This window comes from Hyla sarda, chromosome 7 (genome assembly GCF_029499605.1).
Source record: "Hyla sarda isolate aHylSar1 chromosome 7, aHylSar1.hap1, whole genome shotgun sequence".
NCBI classification, from domain to species: domain Eukaryota; kingdom Metazoa; phylum Chordata; class Amphibia; order Anura; family Hylidae; genus Hyla; species Hyla sarda.
This window is the reverse complement of record NC_079195.1, coordinates 138342756-138367439: the sequence shown is the minus strand read 5'-3', so window position 1 is coordinate 138367439 and position 24684 is coordinate 138342756. Positions and strand designations below refer to the sequence as shown.

The 24684-nt window shown below is 40.7% G+C and overlaps 2 protein-coding genes across 2 annotated transcripts in view; one reads left to right on the top strand and one right to left on the bottom strand.

Moving 5' to 3' along the window:
• On the bottom strand, positions 1-23039 carry SNCG (synuclein gamma). The gene is made up of 5 exons (XM_056530812.1): positions 22744-23039; positions 15356-15397; positions 14359-14486; positions 10047-10121; positions 1-1195 (listed from the first exon to the last, which is right to left on the bottom strand). Exons 1-5 carry the CDS (start codon positions 22862-22864, stop codon positions 1175-1177), a joined length of 387 nt encoding a protein of 128 aa, XP_056386787.1. The 5' UTR covers positions 22865-23039; the 3' UTR covers positions 1-1174.
• MMRN2 (multimerin 2) overlaps positions 15205-24684 on the top strand; it is a 119945-nt gene continuing 110465 nt past the window's right edge. Inside the window, exon 1 of the mRNA XM_056530811.1 lies at positions 15205-15309. The gene's annotated coding sequence lies outside the window, so the exon portion shown is untranslated. The remainder of the gene's footprint in view (positions 15310-24684) is intronic.

The window sequence follows — 24684 nt, the reverse complement described above, 5'->3', positions numbered from 1 at the left end:
TGATATTCTGACTTATGTTTAATGGGTAGGACACAGATTTAGGGACGGTGGCACAAGAGAGACAGTTTACTTCATTCTGGAGGACAGCTAAATTGTATGACCAAATGGAAAAATGAGTCACCACTGTTCACCAAGAATTGGTGTCCTACAAAGATCTAATATGATAGTGCTCAAGAATCCTCAAGTGATGACTAGCTAGATAACAATCTGCAGACATCTCAAAAAATTCATAGCATTTGTTGTCATGAATTTTCCATATGAAAAGATGGTGATGGTGTTCATAAAGTTCAATAATGAGGTTCTTCTGGTTGATAAATTGTTTTTATAACTGTCATAGCAGCAATGAACTTAAAGGGGTTATCAGGGCAATAAAGTTTTATGTATTTGCTCAGGGGTTTTGTAGTTAAGAAAGAAACAAAAAGAAAAGAAAAAACAATAAGAAGTTCATTCACACCATGTTTTGAGCCTTTGGTGACCATATCCAGTGGAAGAATTGTAAAATCTGCCGCCATACCCATGCCATATACTTTTCAATTTATTGAGCCGAATGGAGTCAGCTAGTGACGATAATTTTCCAACCGTATTTAACTTTGGGCTCAGACTGAAAACTGCGATAGACCGCGTGGTAGAAATGCTCCCCTTCCTCTGATGTCCCTCCTGCTCTACTGATTGGCTGAGCAGGCCACTGATGTCATGTGCCCAAACTTGGAAATGCCGCACAGCAGTAGGAATCAAAGCTGGATAATGCCAGAGGCAGCATGGAAGTGCGGATGGTAGGTGTGTGTATTTTTTATTTTTTTTTGCTACCCATTCCCTGATCAAACACATAGTAACCACGCTGCCTGGATAACCCCTTTAAATGTTTGAGCTATTTGTTCAATAAAAATATGGCACTGTTAAATGTTGTCAGTTAACACTATATATATGACTTAGTTGACATTTTAGGTTTTAATCAGGAAATCCAGATCATTCCAAAAGTTTGCCAACATTGTCTCACAACTGCTATGATACTAATTGGAGTGAACATATATCAGAAGACAGTGAATTCTTAAATCTTCATAATAAACAGTGCGACGGATGATGGTTAAGTATCTTCAGCTGTGGAATAATGCTTTCCTGCTCTTGTCTTAGCGATAGATCTGTAAGGATTTGGGCAACACATTAGAAGACATGACTAATTCTCTGCATCACCAGCCTGAAAAAAAAAAAAAGAAAGAACATGTATTATAAAGTTTAAAATCACTTTCAGTCTCTACAAATCATTTAATATAATTTAGTATTGAATTCTAAAAAAACTTTAAAAGGATTTGTCCAGTTTGGAAAACCATTGTCACGATTCGGCTAGCTGGATGTGGATCCTCTGTGTCAGCGAGGGATTGGCGTGGACCATGTCGGTGGACCGGTTTTAAGATGCTACTGGTATTCACCAGAGCCCGCCGCAAAGCGGGATGGTCTTGCTGCGGCGATAGCAACCAGGTCGTATCCACCGGCAACGGCTCAACCTCGCTGACTGCTGAGAAGGCATGGGACAGAAGGACTAGGCAGAGGCAAGGTCAGACGTAGCAGAAGGTCGGGGCAGGCGGCAAGGTTCGTAGTCAAATGGAATAGCAGAAGGTCTGGAACACAGGCTTTGGACAACACTAAACGCTTTCACTGGCACAAAGCAACAAGATCTGGCAAGGAAGTGCAGAGGAAGTGAGGTAATATAGCCAGGGAGCAGGTGGAAGCTAATTAGGCTGATTGGGCCAGGCACCAATCATTGGTGCACTGGCCCTTTAAATGTTAGAGAGCTGGCGCGCGCGCCCTAAGGAGCGGAGCCGCGCGCGCCAGGACATGACAGCCGGGGGCTGGGACAGGTGAGTGACTTGGGATGCGATTCGCGAGCGGGCGCGTCCCGCTATGCGAATCGCATCCCCGCCGGCAGTGTCAGTGCAGCGCTCCCAGTTAGCGTGTCTGACCGGGGCGCTGCAGAGAGAGAAACGCCGCGAGCGCTCCGGGGAGGAGCAGGGACCCGGAGCACTCGGCGTAACAACCATTGTGTATGAAAGGGTTCTGTTTGTTATTTGGTTCTTTGGGGTACTGCAGTTTTATTTTATAGCTATATGGGGGCAAAAGAATATGTAAAATAAAAATAAAAAACTGGTTTGGTCTGGCTATAACTATATTTCATTTGTGTGTAGTGAGTATAGTAACAGAATGTAACTCCTAATATTCTATAATAACTAATATTCCTATTTTTCTAGATATCCAAATGAAGGAACTTGGTATACATGGGGCATTCTTAAGCCCCTAGTGCACTGTGACATCCAGCCAGCATCCTCATAGTAATGCCCTTCTCCGCTGTGGTGAGCCTCCACCTCTGCAGAATGGAGCTCCACCTGCGCAGGCGATTTGAAGTGAAATATCTCTGCTTTTGAGATTGGACAGTGGAGGAGAGAGGTGCTCTGTTCTGCAGTGGAGGAGGCTTATCACAGAAAAGGAAGGCATTACAACACTTTGCTGAGAAATAAAATGGCAATCCCATAAATTTGATAACCACCATAAGCTCCAGAAGTTTGCTTTTAACACTAAAAGCTATCCAACAGTGTCTGCAGCTATCCGACAACCTGCTTATTATTTGTTCCTCAATACCACTATATTGAATATACATTGTCCTCTCCCAACATTCTGTTTGTGTTATCAGGTAACAAACATTTAGTAGTAAATAATTGATATTATTATCTCCAACTTTAAGATTTTTTAACTAGTAGATTACTTATTGTGAATAATGTGCTGTCATATAAAAGCCTGTCATGTTAATGCAGTAAAACTAAATATTACATTCTAAATCACATTTGTCTAATACAAGTCACCACCCAACATTCAGATGTACATTCTATTTTGCAACTATATGATGCATGTCCTGAGCTTTAATGTGTTAAAGAAAATACCTTGCAACTGAGCACTCCAAGTGGACAGTTTTATGAACTGCATCCTATAGTTTCTGTTACATTGATACATTGATACATTGTCACAAACCTACAATTTGTTAGATCACTTAATAAATTGTTATCCACACAGTTTAAGCTAACTCATACAACTAACACTTGCTCAGATGTCCTGTAAGTGCTTGAATATTCCTGGTTATTGATGATTTACAGGAGAAGTATGTAGTGTTTATTTAAGATATATACTTTATTTGTATACAGTTTTCTCAGTATGTTTTCATGCTGCTTCTTTGTGTATCAAAACATGTTTCTTGGGACATGATTTATAGCACCCCAATTTTTGTTTGTAGTTTAGCAGTGGCCATAATTTTGTATCGATCAGAGTCCTATTGTGACAACTAGTGCTCCGGCCGTACCCTCTGGCCATGAGAGCATTGATTCTCTTCCTTCCCCAGCTGGCGGGGCTGGGATTCGCATTGCGGGACGCGCCAGCATGCGAACCCCAGCCCGTCACTCACCTATGTCCTCTGCTTCTTCCTCTCTGCTCCAGCACGTGCCCCTGCCTCCTAAGGCGCACATGCCAGAGCTCTTGGATTTAAAGGGCCAGTGCGCTGTAATTATGGTTTGCACCGGACACACACTTATAAGTTTCTGCACCTCCCAGAAGGTAGCGACCTGTGTGCTGCCTCCCGCAGCAAGACAGTCCCGCTTTGCGTCGGACTCTAGTGAAAACCAGCAGCACCTTAGACTACGCTCCCTGGCACGGCCCGCATCATCTGCCACACAGGTCCAGCGTATCTACGACCTCTCGTGTTCCAGACTACTGGGGTCCAGCTGATCAACTTCCTCCTGATTGCCAGTTGACTGCGGTGAGTCTAACAGTAAGATCCATACATGGATCCCGCTGAGGTACCTCTGCCAGAGGTTTTGGATCTTCTGTCAGTTGTGGTCCATCAGTCGCAGCAGTTAGACCGTCAGGCGCAGCAACTAAGTCAACTGTCCGCACTCGGTGCAGCAACTACTGACTATGCAGCAGCAGCAACTGCAACCTGTCCCAGCCTCTCCACCTGTTTCTGCAGCCCCTTCCGGATAAAAGCTTCATCTTCCCCTGCCCACGAAGTATGATGGTGATCCTAAGTTGTGTAGAGGCTTTGTGACTTAATGATCCATGCACCTGGAGCTCATGGCAGATCAGTTCCCGACAGAATGAGCTTTGGTGGTGTTTGATATCAGCCTCTTGTCTGGAAAGGCCCTGGCCTGCACTACCCCTCTCTGGGATCGCAGTGACCTGATTTCCTCTAACCTCATGGCCTTCCTAGCTGAATTCCACAGCGTTTTTGAAGAACCCGCTCGGGCCTCCTCTACCGAGACGGCTCTTCTGAACCTAAGTCAAGGGACTTCCCCTGTAGGAGACTTTGCTGTGTAGTTTTGCACCCTCGCTTCAGAATTGGCATGGAACAACGAAGCCTTGTGTGCTATATTTAAAAAAGGACTGTCCAGCAGAATATAGGACGCTTTTGCTGCATGTGATCCTCCGACTAAACTGTGTGAACTAATTCATTTAGCCACATGAATTGATGTGAATTTTGCTGAGAGGCAGGAAGAACTTCGTACACAAAGAGAACCTGCCTGAACACAGCGTTTTCCTCGCTTGGCACCTGTGTTCCAATGTCCACCTCTGCAGTCTTTTTTGCCTCTTGTCGAAGAGGCTATGCAAGTGGATCATACTTGCTTAATGCAGCTGGAAAGATCCCGACAACAAGAATTTGTGCCTATACTGTGCCTGTCCGGAGCACTTTCTCAAAGACTGTTTTTTATACGTCCTCAGCATCTGGGAAATGCTCGCACCTAGGGCACGTGGGATACTACCTCTCCTCGCTTGAATATACCTGTTCAAATCCACGCTTCTGCCAAGACTTCATTCATTGCTTCTGCATTCTTGGGCTCCGGTTATGCTGGCAACTTCATTGATGCCTCTCTGGTACATGAATATTGTCTTCCTGTAACTCGTCTAGGCAAGCCTTTGTTAATTTCTTCAGTCAATGGACAAAATCTGGACTGTAAAGTACTTTTCCGCACAGCGCCTCTCGTCATGCAAGTGGGAGTCTTGCATAGGGAAAAAATGTAATTCTATGTACTACCTCACTGTACTTCTCAGCTACTTCTTGGTCTTCCTTGGCTCCAACATTATTCTCCGCAACTTGACTGGAAATGAGGAGAGATCCCTTGCTGGGGACAGAGCTGTCAAAATCTTTGTATTGTGCCAGTCCAGCCAAGAGTCATTTCTTCCTTTCCTCCTATCCCTAGTCAGTCTGCCTTCCCCTTATCAAGATTATTCTGATTTTTTCTGTGAAGAGCAGGCCTAGACTTTACCTCCACATTGTCCTTCTCCCTGCCCCATTGATTTACAGCCTGGGACTATGCCTCTACGCGGTAGAATCTAACCTGTGTCACTTCCTGAGACTCAAGCCATGGAAAGATATATCCAGGAGAACCTCCAAAAAGGATTTATCTGAAAGTCATCCTCCCCTGCTGGGATCCCTCGCTGAGGACAGAGCTGTCAAAATCTTTGTCTTGTGCCAGTCCAGCCAAGAGTCATTTCTTCCTTTCCTCCTATCCCTAGTCAGTCTGCCTTCCCCTTATCAAGATTATTCTGATTTTTTCTGTGAAGAGCAGGCCGAAACTTTACCTCCACATTGTCCTTCTCCCTGCCCCATTGATTTACAGCCTGGGACTATGCCTCTACGTGGTAGAATCTAACCTGTGTCACTTCCTGAGACTCAAGCCATGGAAAGATATATCCAGGAGAACCTCTAAAAAGGATTTATCTGAAAGTCATCCTCCCCTGCTGGAGCAGGGTTCTTCTTTGTAGACAAGAAGGATGGATCTCTCTGTCCATGTATTGATTATAGGGGCCTCAACAAAATCACAGTCAAAAATTCCTATCCACTTCCTCTGATCTCAGAGCTTTTTGATCGTCTCCGGGGAGCCAAGGTCTTTGCTAAATTGGATTTATGTGGAGCTTATAATCTGATTCAAATCCGAGAGGGAGACGAATGGAAAACGGCCATTAATACCCGAGATGGACATTTTGAGTATCTTGTGATGCCTTTCGGTCTCTGTAACGCTCCAATTGTTTTTCAAGAATTTGTCAATGATATCTTCGTTTGGTTCTTCAGCTCCTCTGGAGGAATCATCTCTACGCCAAACTAGAGAAATGCCTATTTGAGAAATCTAGTCTCCCATTTTTCGGTTACATAGTCTCTCATCAAGGCCTACAGATGGATCCTGAAAAACTGTCCGAGGTTCTGGATTGGCCCTACTGGCCTACGGACTATATAACGCTTTCTGAGATATGCCAACTATTATCGTCAGTTCATCCCACATTTCTCTTCTTTGGTTGCTCCTATTGTAGCTCTCACCAGAAAGAACTCTAACCCTAAGTCATGGCCTCCTGAGACTGAAGAGGCTTTCTCTCACTTAAAGTCTGTGTTTGCTTCTGCTCCCGTGCTTTCAAGACCTGATCCGGAGAGACCTTTTTCTTTGGAGGTTGATTTTCTTTGTCCGTAGGAGCTGGTAAAGTCTGCGTTTGCTTCTGCTCCCGTGCTTTCAAGACCTGATCCGGAGAGACCTTTTGCCTTGGAGGTTGATTTGCTTTGTCCGTAGGAGCTGGTGCCATTCTTACCCAGAAAAAATTCCAAGGGTAAGACTGTAACCTGTGGTTTCTTTTCAAAAACCTTCTCGCCTGCTAAGAGGAACTACTCCATTGGAGATCGAGAACTTCTTGCTATAAAATTTGCCTTAGAGGAGTGGCGACATTTGTTGGAAGGGTCTTCTCATCCAGACAATATCTACTGAGACCACATGAACCTCCTATACCTACAGTCTGCTCAGCGATTGAATCCCCACCAGGCAAGGTGGTCATTGTTCTTTTCCAGATTACATTTTTTCATTCACTTCCATCCAGCTAACAAGAATATCAGAGCTGATACCCTTTCCAGATCTTCTGACGTTGTGGGTTTGGACTCCACGCCCAGGCATATCATTCCTCCTGACCATCTGTTTTCTGCTACCCCTGATGATCTTATGCAAGTGCCACTTGGAAAATCCTTTGTACCTGCCAGATTGAGATGCAAAGTCCTGAAATGGGGTCATTCTTCTTTATTGGCAGGTCATCCTGGAGTACGTAAGACCTTACTTTTAATCTCGCAACACTATTGGTGGCCGCATCTGGAACGCGATGTCTCCAAATTTGCCTGTTCCTGTGTCACCTGTGCACTGTTCACATCGCTATGGATTTTATTACCGATCTACCACCATCTCATAATAACACGGTCATCTGGGTCGTAGTTGATCGGTTTTCCAAAATGGCTCACTTCATCCCACTTCCTGGTCTCCCATCTGCTCCTCAGCTGGCGAAGCATTTCTTGGAACATAGTTTCTGTCTACATGGTGTGCCTGAACATATCGTCTCGGACCGCGGAGTTCAGTTTGTATCCAAGTTCTGGCGTGCTGTCTGTTCCTGTCTTGACATCAGCCTAGACTTCTCCTCTGCCAATCACCCTCAGTCCAATGGCCAGGTGGAGAGTGTTAATCAAATTCTGGAAACATATTTACATCATTTTGTCTCAGCTCATCAGGACGATTGGGTTGATCTTCTTCCTTGGGCCGAATTCTCCCATAACCATAAGGATTCTGAATCCACGAGGACTTCTCCGTTCATTGTTGTCTATGGACATCATCTCCGTCCTCCTCCTCCAGTTTCTATTTCCATTGGTGTGCCAGCTGTTGTTGATCTGGTCTGTGACTTTTCTTGCACGGCAACAGACTCAGCATTTCTTGTCTCAATCCTCATCTCGCATGAAAACCCAGGCCGATAAAAAAAAAGAAGATCTCCTCCTTCTTTCTCTCCCGGTGACAAAGTTTGGTTATCCTCCAAGTACATCAGTTTCAGGATTCCCAGTTACAAGTTGGGTCCACGTTTCCTAGGTCCATTTGAGGTTCTGCAAAGAATTAATCCCGTCTCATACAAGCTCCATTTGCCTTCTTCTCTCCTAATTCCAAATTCCTTTCATGTCTCACTCCTCAAACCGCTGGTAGTTAACCGTTTTTCTCAAAAGAACACTGCTCCTACTCCCATTTCTGGTTTCTCACATGTGTTCCAGGTTAAAGAGATCTTGGCCACTAAGACTGTTCAAGGAAAAAAATTGTTCTTGGTCGGCTGGAGAGGATTTGGTCCTGAGGAGAGATCCTGGGAGCCTGAGAAAAACATCTTGGACCGTGGTCTCCTCCAACGTTTTCTCAGCCAAAAAAGGAGGGGGAGACCAAAGGGGGGGATACTGTGACAACTAGTGCTCCGGCCATACCCTCTGGCCGTGAGCGCATTGTTCATCTTCCTTCCACAGCTGGCCCGTCACTCCTCTCAGTCCTCTGCCTCTTCCTCTCAGCTCCAGCACGCGTGCTCCCCTGCCTCCTAGGGCTTGCATGCGCCGGAGCTCTTAGATTTAAAAGGCCAGTGCATCCGTAATTATGGTTTGCACCTGACACACACTTATAAGTTTCTGCACCTCCCACATTCCTCTGACGGATCTTTGTTTGCCCCAGTGTCTTAGTGAAAGCGTTATACTGTGTTTATTTGCTATGTACCAGACCTAGTATTCTGACCGTGTACCTTGCCGCCTGCCTACTGACCTTCTGCTACGTTTCTGTTTATGCTCCTGTGCCGCCTGCCCTGACCTCCTGCTATCCAGACTACGTTCTGTCTCTTCCCTTCAGTATCTCTCATCACCTCAGCCGCCTGTGTCGTCGAGTCGTGCCAGGGGTGGCGACCTGGGTGCAGCCTGCTGCAACAAGACCATCCTGCTTTGCGACGGGCTCTGGTGAAAACCAGCAGCACCTTAGACTCTGCTCCCTGGCATGGCCCGCATCATCTGCCACACAGGTCCAGTGGATCTATGACCTCTCGTGTTCCAGACTACTTTGGTCCAGCAGATTTACTACCTCCCGAGTGCCAGTCGACTGCGGTGAGGTAAGGTCCAAGGCACACAGCTTTAAAGGCCTTTTTCATGAACCGATTGGCTGAATGCTCATTCATTTAACACTAAATTTAAGACATCTTCTTCCTATTCACACCTGAAACCTTGTAACACTAATGAGTCACACGACATCGTGGAGGAAAAATGGCTAGTTAGGCCCAGTTTGGATGCTTCCACTTGTGAGGTGTGCTCACTTTTATTGCCGCAGTTTGGACACCAAGGTTGGGCACTATTGTGCAGACTGTGCACTACCTGCTTTGCATGGTGGCAGAGTGCTGTTTCTTTGGTTTTGTCACATGGAAAGATAAAATGGAGTGTTTGCAGAGGTTTAGGGGGATGTGTTCACATATGTGAGATACTGTAGGTGGAACTTGATGGACTTTTTTAAACCTTATGAGCTAAGTAACTATCACAAATTTCTTCTCGATAGGTGAATCGTGTAAAAGAGACAGCAATAAACGGATGATAGAGAAAACACTCATTCAGGAGCTTATAGTATAATTTAAGCAGGCCTAAAAATTGATATTATCAGCTGCACATTGCACCAAATAAACAGGAGATGTGCATCCAACAATTATGAAATTAGACATGCTCGATTGTTTGTGCATCCCTCCCTGCATGTGTAAGGGTAGGGACACACAGGCCGACGGCAGTCACATAGGGACTGCAGAGCGAGCTCCCATCTGCGGTCAGGTAGCTCTGTGTGTCCGCTTGTAGTGGGGGATTTTCTGCTGTAGAAATCAGCCGCTATGAGTGGACACACAGAGCTACCCAGCTGCAGAAGGGAGCTCGCTCTGCAGTCCCTCTAAGACTGCCATGGGCACATCTGCAACATGAAATACCCTGCAGTTGTACCCCGTGTGACCCTGCCCTTAAGGCTCTTTAATCAAGTGGCAGTCTATTAGAATGGCGCTCATATTAGGCACAGGTCTGCCTGTCTAAAAGAACCTTACAGAACTAAAGTCAGCTATGAGCTCATATTGTAGTGTGCCATAAAATGCTGCTACCAGTTATAAGTATGTTCAATGGCTCTGTTATGTTCAAGAGTAACAGAGGAATATTTTGGGCTTTTGTTGACTCCTACCTGCTCAGTGGATTCTGTTGCCTCCACAGCTGGCTCTTCTGCAGGACCAGCTTCTTCTGGACGTGCAAAATCCTCCTATAAATGAAAAATAGTTAACTTCAATTACATATAACCATTATATGTTAAAAACTATGACCAATATGAATTAATCTAGAGATAAGGCGAGGTTAACAAGGATATCTTAAACAAGGATACCAAAAAATGCTTATTTTGCTGTATGAACTAAAATATTCCGACATAGAGTGCTTCTTCCCTTTCCTGTTGGTGATGTGATGAGGGGCTGGCAATTCATTAGCTAGACAAGGCCCCTTCTGTGTCTCTGAATCAATTAGGATGGGGCTGTTTTAGCTATAGAACTGAGCCAGCAATGATGTCTGAAATAGAGCCGAGTATTTTTAATCATTTTTATGGCTTCTTTGTGGTTAAGCATCTGGAATTGATTGATCGGACCCAGTATTGTCAGTGTTATTGATACAGGAACCACAGATTTATTGTAAGCTCTCTCTCTCTATATCAGTTTTACAATACTGTATGTACAGTGCCCTGGAACTAAGAGCACTATAAAAATAAATAATATTAATAATATTCCACCACATAAGCAAAACTTTCATTCAGTCAACATAACTATAACAATATTGAATCTAAAAGGTAACAGGTGAAGTCTAACACCAAGGTTTTAGACATTCTACAGAAAATTTTAGAGCATTGATTTAAAGGAAATATGCCACGAGTAAAAGTTATCCCTTATCCATAGAATAAGGGAAAGATAGCTGATCAGTGTGGATCAGACCAATGGGAGAGAATGAATAGAGCAAAAGCCGCACGTGTCCTGCACTCCAATGGGGTCCAACCGCTGAGTGAATAGGGGATAAATTTTGATGGTGGGATAACATATTTACAAGTTATTAAATGCAGCCATATTATTGGAATTATTAACTTTAGCCTGTAGGGATGTCCTGATCTATGGCATCAGATTATATATGCTTTGGGACCCCCTTGGATACCCTGGTTGCATTGTGAGAAAAAAAACTGCCATTAGAGCTGACATAACAACTACTATAGAGCCCAGCTACTTATAGAACTCCTCTTCAAAAGGTGAGTTGCAGTTAGCAAAGCTGGGAATTATGAAAGAAAAAAGTTGGAAATGAAATAAAGATCACAAGATTAAAGTGAGAAAGACACAGGACAGTGTAGAGACCAAAGTAACCTTTTATGCCTTAGGAAAGTGGAGCCACATGTGACATCTTGCCTTTGGGCTCCATAGACACTTGTTATAGCCTTAGCGGACATATGATCCCATTGCAATGATTATTAATTCCAAAATGATATGTATTAATTGTTGTTTGGAGTAGCATCTTGTCTATGGAAAGATTCTGAAGAATACAGGACAGTGCAACTGTATTATAACTATATTTGGCTGATATATAATTGATAGAAGGTAGATAGAAGGTTACAGAAAATGGAAGGTACTTGCTTATAACATATGACTGTGCTTAACCTTAGGCATTGTACTCATTGTACTGTGTGGATTAAAAGATGATACAGAGAAGACATTCTTAATATTACTAGAATGTGATGAGCAAAATCATAATTCTCATAGCCCCATTAATACTGTATGTCAGGCATTCCGATGATTACAGGTTCTGTTTATATATTACTTATTCATCCTATAGATCTTTCATTCTATACACCCATGTCATCATAATGCTGCACCTCCACATGACTGGGCATAGCTTCCCTCCCATACCTGTTTTTCCAGCACAGACTGGTTTTAATGAAACTAGAAGTTCCCATAAACAAGAATTTGGGATGGAACAGGGAGTTATCCCATAGGATTTCATCACTACATATATTATGATCGCGTGTGAGCAAGGCAAACTGCATTTTATTCCACCTTAAAATACTAAAATAACTTGGAGTGACTTGTATGTCAAAGAGCATACACTTTTCTTTCTAGTTCCTCTGTGTATTTGGGGGCTGGTGTATACACATGATATTTCACAAGGCTTTTTCTACCAGTATACTGTGTGCAATTAACTTTGGGACAAAGACTGGTGTATGAATGTACAATGGAAGCAGATAATATTAATACAATTTTGGACACACTTTTGAGCATATGAGGTGAAGCATTGAAAGTTTCTATTGCTAACAATGCTATGGTCTAAGCCTCAGATACCATTAATGGCAAATGATCAGGCAATGAAATACATCGTATTGATCTGTATTTTGTCCAATGAAGTCAGTAGTTTAAAATACAGAATTCAGTCCATTGAGTTCTCTAGTGAGAATAAATTACATTATATAGGTCAGTTTACTTCATATCAAAAACCTGTATTTTATATGCTATTGGTCCCAATTGGGAGAATGCCAATCCATATTTTAATAGAGTCTATATTTCAGATTATTATTATCATTATTATTATTATTAATTTTATTTACAGAATTTAGCATCTACATTATATTCGTAGACTTTTTGGCTTCTATGGGGAGAATATGAACCTGTGGTTATTCAGGGATCTGTAAATGCTGGAAATAAATGATATTTGAATGGAATCCAAAACCATGAGAAATGTTGCTTTCAACTAACTAAAGTAAAGAGACCAGTACTATAAATTACAGATTTTACATTGAAATCCAGGAACATCAGGTTGCATCTCTGGTATTGTGGCTGTGGTTCCTAGTATAAGTAAGCAATGCATTGCCGGAGCTCAGATGGCAGCATCACAGTTAATAAACATGAATATCTGTAGTTTTGTTTCAAAAGGACAGAACAGATTCCTCTAACTTTCAAAGGAATGCAGTTTTTAAAGCAATTTGAGATGTATTTTTTAGTACAGTTTTTTTTAGGCCAAGTCATAATCTGATTCAGCATAAAGAACATATTATTTCTTCATTTGCATGTCCCACTCCATTTAAATCCACACTGCATGCCTCATTCTATCCCAAAACATTTTAGATGCTCCAATCTAGTGGGTGCAAATCCGCTAAATGTCTGGGGTGTAATTGTTTCTAATTGCAGAGACCCCGTGGTGTATGGAGAGTTTTTTTCTGATAATGGACCGTGGGAAAAATATGCATAGTAACTATAGAAGGAAGGAAACTATTTCATACTAGCCAAACAAGAGATAAAGGGGGTTGTCTGGGGACAAAGTGTCCAGGATAGCAGCGAAAGGGTGATTAATGATGACCTGTGGCCAACCCCCTCAAAAATGTGATTTATTATCATTAAATATCTTAGGGAACACTGACCACACATCATTTACAGTTTATTGATATGTCCATCCATTCCTGAGATATGAGGGTTAATAGATTGTCTGATTCTTGAAAGAAGTGAATATCAGGTAATGGGTGGCATTATACAGTCAGGGAGTGTGTATTAGGCATACAAGCCCCTCAATGTACAACATTTATACTCCATCACCTGATATTCACTTCATTTAAAAAATTTGATTAAAAAATGATAAACCCTGAAAATTGCAATTTTTGGGGGTTGGCCACAGGTCTTCTTTCACTATAGAATCTAGTTACTCTAACCTATAAACATGTTCAGCATGGTCCTACAATGTAGGAATAACATTTGGTTTATTTTGCTCATCCAGACTAGGACATCCTTCATTATGGTGCTTGCTACAATATATCCCAGCCCTGTATCCCATTAGTTTTACTTTGTAACTACATTTGCTCCTCTATGTACCTTTTTTTTAACCTCTATTCTTTTATTTTAATGCAGATGTCCGGTGGGTTAGTATTTTTAATGTTGCATTATCTTTATTTTTATACAGTCCTTCTTTTCAACTGTGAATTTTAATATATGTTCCCCATTTCAACCAGAAATGCATGCATAAGTCATTCAGTATTACATATTCTAAAGCCATTTAACTTAGTATGGTTATAGTCTGGACAGCTGGAGTTATATATACAGTAACAATGCAATTTGGTATTTGCATTTCTCAACTAGTACTGCAAGACTGCCCTCTAGTGGCAGAACACACACTGTTCTCTCCCAATGCCACTTTAAAATTATTCTCACTAAGGTATGTGTGCCCAGGCAGAATTTAGTTGCATTTTAGTTTTTCCCTTTCCCCTTTCAGTTTTTTCTCCTTTTTCCATTTTAGTGATTGTTTAATTGTAGGTATCATCAGTTTAATTCAGTTTAATTCAACATATATATAAATATATATATATATATATATATATATATATATACCCCTGCATATATTTGTATGGCGATCCATTATTTAGCATTTTTATATAGATCCCGTGATTTATCTTGCACTTATATGAGTCTAGTTCAGTCAACAGAACAAATCACCTTTTTTACAAGGCCGGCTGAAGATACAACATTTTCTGCTCCTTCTACAGTCTTTGTTGCCACTTGGTTTACACCGCCGACCACTGCTCCTCCCACCACATTGGCCTGTTCTTTGGTTTTTTCAGCAACTAAAAATGGCAACAAAAGAAATGACAAAAGTAAATATTTGCACAATAGCTTCCTCTATCTCAGCAGAACCTTTCCTTAAAAATAGTGTTTTGACTATTGGTGATTTCCCTTGAAGCCACAAAAGACATGACCTATAAATAGGGATATCAAAATAGGGACTTGACATTTGCTTCACTGTAATGAATTCAATGACATATTTTAATTTAATCAAGTCCAAAATGTCTATTTATAACAAATGTAATCATGATTGGACGCCTTCTCAGATAACCTGTACATAGGGCTCAGATTAGTCTTATTCTAATACCTAGCAACTGTATGAGCCCTCCCGTGTGCATCTATGATATGAAGGGAGGACCAGGGCTGTGCTCTTGAAAAAAAGTTAGTCAAGTATAAGACCTATAGAGTGTTTAAAAGGAGTGTCTCTACTCAACGTACATCCTTATCTTACAATACAAATTGTATATATTTATTTGGATCACTGATACTTATTCAGAGGAAATGTATATATGTATATTCAGCCATTTGCTTTGAATATCAATTAGCTCTATAATCTTAGTGATACAAGGCTTCTTTAAAGAGGTATTCCGGTCTGAAACCATTCTGGAGAAACGTATAGGAGAAGCTTGAATAGGGGGAAAGTCAAGCATGTGCAGTTAACATTAAATAAAGTGCTCAGCTGCGTCTCCATATAAACACCTCCTAGTGTTACAGCTGGGAACAGCAAGGGACCAGGATCTCCCATTTTTAGTTTATATGCGGACATTATTTTGACCACACTGAAAACACTGATATACAGTAGAAGAATCCTGTTTGATGCACCTGGTAAGAAATATGAAACCAGATAATTTTTGTGTGTTACTTGACCTACCTGTATTCACACTGTGCACCACACCCTCCTTAGTTTTGGAGCCTATGAAAGAAAATTGGGATAAAGTATCACACAGACTTGGAATTATGGTTTCCATCTTATTCATATTGGGGGAGATTTATCAAAACCTGTCCAGAGGTAAAGTTGCCCAGTTGCCCATAGCAACCAATCAGCTTGCTTCTTTCATTTTTAACAAGGCCTCTACAAAATGAAAGAAGCAATCTGATTGGTTGCTATGGGCAACTGGGCAACTTTTCCTTTACACAGGTTTTGATAAATCTCCCCCATTGTATTTAGTTGACAGTAAAAACACGAATGTATAAAGACATGTGACATTAGTTCCTGATAAAAAAAAGGAAAAGATTTGATATTCACCGATACATCTTCCTTCCATTTTTCTTATATTTAAATCTAAATCTACTAAATCAACAGACTCCATAGTTTTCATATTTTCTATTCTTATAGTCTGTTACTGGGGATTTTGATGGCAACAGGGACCTGTTGGCTATTGATATGATGCAGATCAGTGAAGCAGAAAGAGAAAGCAATAAAAGGCAAATATGTTATTTCTCCAAGTAAAAACAGTTACAAAAATTACATCCAGTAATATAACAATAGCCTGACATGATTAGTTCACTACAGCCTAGGGAGCATATAACTAACCCTGTAGTGAGCAAAATGTGCCAGGCTATTGCCGTACCAAATGTTATCTGTGTAACTATTTTTAATCAAAGAAAATAAAATATTTCCCTTTTATAAAGAATTCTAGTGCTTCTAATTTGGTTCTCAGGTACATGGTGAAGTGGCTCCCCACCCGCTACAGGCGTGCAGGCAACATCACAGTCATTGTGAGAACTTGTAGTCAATGTAGATCAGTGTAGGAGCCCAATCATGTGATTACATTATGCAACCTTCCACTGAAATATAACTAAAAAACGTGCCCAACATTTCTTTAGGTCTTACCTAAAAAGGTATTTCTAGGGTAAAAAATGTCTTTTAGTAAACTGAGCGTGCCTTAAACATAAGGAAGAAATCATACTTACTTGCCTCCATCCCCTGCAGTTGTCAATCTGGTTCTCCACTTCTTGCTCTCACTGCAGAAAATGTCCTTCTTTTTTTATCTTTAAGGCACACTATAAGTATTCCCCTGTAAGAATTTCTCATTACCCAAAATACCCTTTTATCATCCATAGCATTATTTGTATGGAAAACAATAGTGCACTATAGAATTACCATATGATGGCGCGCAGCATGCCTACTGCTTCATTCTTTAGATCCAAAGTTTCTTTATGTGCCTCCATGCAGCCTCTGCCAAGTATCTGGGATCTTAATCTATAGAACAGGCTAAGGAATGAGCATCCCCCACCCCCCACCCTCAAAAAAATTAAAAAAAAAGTTGGCAATTTTGGGAAACACCACCAACTAAAAATGATTCCATTAAATCTATGACACGGAGCAAATAAAGAAACCAAATTTATTTTCACACATTAGGAGTGTTGATTCTTCTTCTGGATGGTAACATTGGGTGCCTTTATTATAGTCTTATCAATGTTAATAATTATTGTCATAAAATTCAAGCAGTATCTTCAATTATCTATTTATCTATTTTTATTTGTTCATGTTTCATCTTGTCTGTGAGATTCCAGATAACCTTGGAAATTTGTGTCAAGAAGTGTTATATAAATGATGGACTATTGTATACAAGATTATCAGATTAAGGACTTTACTTCAGGTTCATTGATGAATTATAGCTAATATCTCTATGTCCTTGCTTGTCTATAAACATCACGGTTGTAATAATGGCAGTATACTGTATTATATTATTATCATGTCACAGGTAGCATACCATACATGCAGGGCTATATTTACCACTAGGCACTAGAAGGCCAGTGCCTAGGGAGGCACCTTTCTAGGGGCAGCACTTGCCGTAAGTAAAAAAAAAAAAAAAAAAAAAAGGGCACAGGGAGGAAAATTTCACAGGGTGTAAGGCACATAGGGAACATGCTCAATAGACTGCGTTCTCCTGTCGCCAAAGAGTTTGAACACCCTCCCTTCAGATCTCGTTGCACAGCCTACCATGAAGCAAGACCAGTACCTTAATTTCATCCTGCTGGAGACCTGTGCAGAAGAAAGTACCAGTCCCTGCCACATAAATACCTACTGCAGATTTTGAGGCGTCGGTGATGGCACCCTTTCCATTTATTACCTTCTACAGGTCAGTCTTGGCCATCGTACAAGTGTCTCCACTACAAAGGGAGGATTAGAATATCTCAATGAGGACCAGAACAACAGCCCTGAAGCAATTTTAGGTATATTGATTAGTTTGCTTAGTTTTGCCACAACTTTAAGATGTATGCTATAAAGAGCCACCTTTAAAAAATGCAGCAAAACCACTGGTTTATGTGGTATATGTAATGTGTGGTAAATGCTGTGTATCAGGGCTGTACTAACAGTAACAGCAAATGGCAGTTGATGGCACAAAGCATGGCTACTACTGTTGTCTTTAATAAAAACTAAAATTATTGCCCTGCCCGGAATTATTACCCAGGGACCACAAATAACCTTAATCCAGTCCTGGTCCTTCCACTGAACAAACCATTAGGTCTGGTGGTGTCAACTGCATTTTTAGCAATTTAACAACATCCTATAAAACATCTGCAAGGACCATTCATCATATTTTATTCATGTCCCGTCCATGGTCCATACTTTAAGAGGTTTTCTACAAACACTTATAACCTTTCCATAGGATTGATAAGAAGTGTCTCATTTGTTGGGCAGTAGGGCATGTGTGCTCCTGCTCCATTTAACTCTATGAGACTGGAGAACATAGTGGAGTACATTGCTTGGCAGTCTAAGACAGTTGCATAGGGTTGAATGGAGCAGCAGCACAAATGCTGGTATATCAGTTAATTAATATTGGCCTCTGGCCCATTATTCTTGTGATCAGTGGGGGTCTGAGCAGTCGTGCCGTTGATCATTATTTTTCCAGCAATAGATCAGTGATAAACAATAATGTTACAGTTGGTGTTCTACTACAACACGAACAAATTATCATTCCCATTGCTCAGAAACAAGAGAATCATGACAATAATTGTGGAGTGTAAATGGGGCTTTACTGGGGCGTATTCAGGCTCAGTGCCGAGGGAAGCATGAGTTGTAAATATGGTTCTACATACATGTCCTCATTTCTCCTGGTCCAGCCCTGTGCTACTTTACATTCCCAGAGTAATGAGATTTCCTGTAGGTGTGGGTGTAATTAGCTTGAACAGGGCATGGTAGCCGCACCCAGATCTCTTCAGCTTATGCCGGTGAATGGTGAAGACACGGCACTTGCTTGTTCTGTCTTGCAGCAATATGTCATCCGGTTTCAAGTAGATTGATTCTGATTTCTATAGAGCAAGTAAATCAACTGAATTGTACATAACATTTTAGATCAGGTTTTTTTTTATTGTGGACATGATTAATTTGTTCTGACAATATGCACATGCAGAGATTGAATATACTGCTTTATCTAGTAGGCCTTTCCCTCAGTACAATGGTTTTTCCAGGAACTGTGGACTGCGCTCAAGTGTTTTTTTTCTAGCAAGAATTTCCATCGAAAGATTGTCCAGGCTAAATGTTCTATTTAAAATTGGGTCAGGGATATGGTGAGAAAAAAGGGAAAACAGTCTTACCTTCCTCGCTCCCAGGCTATTTCCGGGTATAACAGAACTCTGGCCCCCATGTGTCCAGCACCTCAGGATTCGGTGACATGATGCCATATGCCCATAAAGCCAATCAGTTACTAAGGTGGGACACTGTGGCCACTAATTGTATAAACGGGGATGTGATGTCCTGTCTCCAAATCTGGAAGCCCTTATAACAGCTGTGCTCTGGGAGTGAGGAAGGTGAGAGAGTGTTTTTTTTTTTATTTTTTTTTTTTTTTACTTAAACTCTGTATCTGAATAGATTCTAAAATAAATGTTTTGGCTGGACTATCCCTTCAAAGAAGTATTTAATCTCTGGGACCCCACTGATCCTGGGATTAAATAGGACACAGACACAGTGCTGGTGTAGTTAGTGCTCCACCTCCTTCTTTATATTGCACAGCAGCATCCCAGCTACTCACTGGCCCCATTAAAGTGAATGGTATTAGCTACAGAACTGCGTGGTAATCTTCGAAGTACTGCAGAAAAAGCCTTGGTCCGCAGCAATTATTAAACAGTGCCACATATTGATAGTTTCCAGAAAGGTGTGGGCTCCTCTGCTCTAGCATCAGCAAGTCACACGCCCTCCCAGGCCTTGGTGAGTGTAGTCCAGAAAAGATGGCAGAAGGCAGCAGCACACTGAAGGTAACATATGGGTTACAGACAACATCCCTTCCTTAGAGGGCATGTAGGAGGCTTTTGATGGGATTGGAGAGGATGATAAGGAATGGAAGAAAAGGAAGGCGGCTGCTTTGGTGGGCTGGAGGCCAGGAGGGAGAGCTCAAGGTGGCTGCTCTGGCCTACTATCTGGAGTTTCTACTAGGAGATGGAGGGAAAGTCACATACAGCCCCTTGGGGAATATTTAGCAAAACCTGTGCAGAGACAAAGTGGTGCAGTTGCCCATAGCAACCAATCAGATTGATCCTCTTGCTTTTTAGAGCTCTTTTTAAAAGAAGAAATCTGATCGGTTGCTATGAGCAACTGCACCACTCTTCCTAAGCACAGGTATTGATAAATCTGATTGGAGCATTGTGGGGTATTTATCAATGCTTGACGTTAGGGAACTAGCATAAAAATGTAGCAAACAAAAAAAGGCTTTTTTCTGTAAATATAAGGCAATATACTGGTGTAAAGCATTGAAAATCCCCCCATTATGACACACTGCATTCAGTGGCTTCCCAGATATTCCTATTCCTTGGCTTTCTCATCTCAGGTACTGTGGCACTGATTTTTTTTTTAACTAAAGCTACTAGAATGCCCTCACAGAACAGTTTATTTCTTCAAACCTGTAGAAAATGTGTTTAATTTTACAACATCCCCCATTGGATCGGCACCACTGATATTTTAACAGCAGATCTCAACTTTGCTAAGGTTGCAACCCCCTAGTTTAGAACATTGAATATAACAATACATTTTATTCAGAAATGTATAGAAATCTTACCGGATTCAATATGGATAAATAGCATATCTTGCCTTGATTGTTAAATCACATATGCTAGAGTAAAAGTGTAGGGCTAAAGGCCCAATGAGTCAGCTATTCTAGTATTACCATAGTACGCCACAAAAGGCTCTGTGATGACAATGTTGATACCAATATATGTATCATGATCTCTGAATTATCACTACAATATTCCACTGAGCACTGTATGAAGGTAAAGTCCAATATGTTTATGAGAAAGTGTTTTTTACATTTGATTAAAAGTTTTTCTCCTTAAAAATGGACCTGGAGTATAGTGAGAGATAGTAGTAAAATAGATAGTATAGAAGAGAGTAATATTAAGGATATTGATAGATATGAAATGGATGAATATGGGATAGATAAATAAATATATAGACAGACATATAGGAATATTTGATAAATATGATTTGCTATGCATACCTGTTTTGATGCATATTTTGCATTGTCAATAGACAATTATGCATAAAAAAAACACATATCGAAGAACAATTTCTCTGCAGTATATCTGCCACACCCAGCTCAACCCTCCCAGACATTGCTTTTTCTGCCACACCCAATAACAGTGCAAACCAGTTTGTCCTAAATCTGTAACAGGGAAGATTTTGCACATTATCTGACGTCAACACAGTTTAGAATATCATTGGACAGTAGCTTTCTTAAGTTTAGCTGCATATATCATTTTTATGCCAAATCCATGCGCAACTAGTGATATGCTTTACATGTACTTTTCCCCTATTGCTTATATAGGACCATTGCCAACCTTAGAAATGTATATTCAGTTGTGGAAAAATTGAGTTTGTCATTTGGCACAATGCATGTTAGTTGTTTCATATAGGACAACTTTAGCTCACATTGTGTACTAGAACCAATTTATGAATGTTGCTATATAGATATTTACATATCAGTGTCAGTATATAGTCCCCTTTCAGTTCTAATAATCATCAAAAAGGTCATAAAACAGACCAGAGCATCACAGACTGAAACACTGACATTCCATACTTGTGGTGAAAACTTTTGTACACTTGTACATACAATATGACCCCCCCCCCCCCCCATTTTGTATCCAGAGATCAGCACTTTGGACAGTTCACACAAGACTAAACAATAGACCCTCTTTGTTCAACCTATACGAGCTATGAGACATCCCGAATAAATGATTTGCTCTGAGCTGACCCTCAGCACCTAGATGAGACCTACTAACATTCTATGAAACTCTGCATTCATTTAAGTTGGCACAGGGTGGATGGTAGGGTCGGAATCTGTTCAGTATGTTTTTTGATTGGTTAATTTTTTCATCAAACACACATTTCTTATCAAGGGTCGTAACTGGAGCCAAGAATAGTTGATGCCTTTACCCTTTATCTAAGCTATCCACACCAAGACAGTGTCACACTGTTTTATCCAATGCCCAACTACTAAATACTACAATATGCTATCTCATTTATATGTAGTATAGTTGTGCCAGCAGTCAAGATTTTCATCCAGGGTCCAAGGAACGTACATAGAAAGAAATTGCAGCCCAAAAATTCATAAAGCCATGTGATTTATTCATCCATGTTGGTGCCGCATTTCATCTCTGTCTCAGAGACTTTGTCAAGCAAATTTCATACATGATATAGATGTATCAAGCCTTATCTTTATTCCTAGCATGTTAGGTTACCTGACTTCAGAAGTTTTAAGTTTCATTACTCAATTATTGGCCCTATCTTAATCCCTGTTGCATTAGGATAGTCCCACAAGACATATATCAGGTTAAATTAACCACTTTGCTCTCTCTCTCTCTCTCTCTCTCTCTCTGTATATATATATATATATATATATATATATATATATTTATAAATCATGCAGTCTAATGGCAAATCGCAAATAATGCAGTGTCATGCTATGAGACCTTGTGCCAAATGACAAACTAAGTGCTGCTGTATCTCTCCTCCTCCCTCTCATCCCCTACAATCAATAATAGCGCATGAAGCACAGAGATGGGTTTCTGATGCAGAACATGTATCCGGTTGTAGTAACTTTATTACATTTCATGAATTAAAAGATAAGAAAAACTTGGGTAATATTCCACTCATTTCTATAATGAACGCTTCTGTGCCACAACTCAATATTCATTTGAATAACTGAAAAGCTGAAATGCACCGGTCCTTTAATAACCAATAGGGCAGGGTTGAGAAGGTGTGGGAATATACATTTACTCACAACATTTTAGCATTGTTTTTTTCATCTTGCATACACTCACCTACATACATGACCCCCTCCTTGGTCTTTTCTGCAGCCTCCGTCACACCCTGCTTGGTTTTCTCTGCAGCAGCCACCACACCTTCCTTTGCCATGGAGAAGCCTTTCTTGAACACATCCATGCTGCCTTTTTATAAATATAGCAAAGTTAAAAGGACTCCTTAGCTTGACCTGAGTCCTACTTGAGATGTGCTGGTCCTCGGTACAGTGGTGGCAGTGTGATAGTGTTCGGATCTTTCTCCAGCTTCTTATCAAATTGCTGCACTGCAGTCTGACCAATGACCACGAGGATTCTGCTCTAAAATATTAATCATGCTGGAGTTAGGTGGGACAGGGGGCTAGAGAGGAGGAGCGGTAGCTAAAAACCAATGGAGGGGGGGGGGAGAGATTGAAATGCAAAGTACCACTGGATCATTTCCAGCTACTTCTAAGCTAGAGAATTGCTGGGCTGCAGTATGGTGCACTCCTTCAAGGACACGCTGCAGATGCAGGGAGAGATGCTGTACAAGCATGATCTGCACTTTGTTAATGTAATCTCTGAGGTTTATTGAGACTAAAAGGTTTCTTAACCCTTTTGAGTTACTGACAGATGTACGCATGATGGCAGGAATTACAGATATATACCACATATCATACATTTCAATATATTTGAACAGCTGTTTAAAGTAATATATAATTATATAATCTTTTTTTCTGTTTCTTTGTTTTGTTTTTCCATCTATAAGTATCTAATGTCCAGCCAGATGTTGTAGGTAAATGTAATAGACACAACTTCAAGTAAAATGTATTTATAAAGAAGGTTAAAGCAGAACAAGTCAGTACAGTTTGTTTACATCTGGTACATTGGATGCATAGTAAAATAAGGATATATGCTTTTATTACAATGTGGGGTTTTCCGTACGTAGATTTTACATTTGATTTACATTTGTAGTGTGTCAGATGCCTTTTGCTGCAGAGTGATGTCACGTTTGCATGCTGGTAGAGAGCTGAATTTCACGGTGAGCTATGAAACATTATCTAATATAATGATCACTTAAAGGGTAATGCCTGAAATGACTGGCAATGCAGTGGGAATTTTATCTTTCCTCCCTATGAAATTCACACGCACCCACCTCCACATATCATGCCTAATGCTACGAAGACCTGATTATATATCTTCAGTACTAAATGGGGGGCAGAAAGTGCAGTTACACCAGGGTCCTGAAGCCTGAGGGGGCCCGTAAGGTCTCTCTTTCCTACATGAGATGACATTACAATAAATAAAGCATGATGATGGCCCTGTTACATATGTTGTATATCTCCAAGCTATCTCTTTTGCAAGTAATTACTATCAGCTATGTTAGAAACAAAGAATGTGTCAGCAGATCAAAACCATTAGCCCATCTAATCTGCCCAATATTCTCATTACTATCAAGTCCCTGACCCTATCGTATATGAAGGATAGCCTTATGCATATCTCTATCTTATATCAAGGATAGCCTTATGCTTATCTCTATCTTATATGAAGGATAGCCTTATACCTATCTCTATCTTATATGAAGGATAGCCTTGTGCTTATCTCTATCTTATATGAAGGGTAGCCTTATACCTATCTCTATCTTATTTGAAGGATAGCCTTATACCTACTATCTCTATCTTATATGAAGGATAGCCTTATGTTTATCTCTATCTTATATGAAGTATAGCCTTATACCTATCTCTATCTTATATGAAGGATAGCCTTATACCTATCTCTATCTTATATGAAGGATAGCCTTATACCTATCTATATCTTATATGAAGGATAGCCTTATACCTACTATCTCTATCTTATATGAAGGATAGCCTTATGTTTATCTCTATCTTATATGAAGGATAGCCTTATACCTATCTCTATCTTATATGAAGGATAGCCTTATACCTACTATCTCTATCTTATATGAAGGATAGCCTTATGTTTATC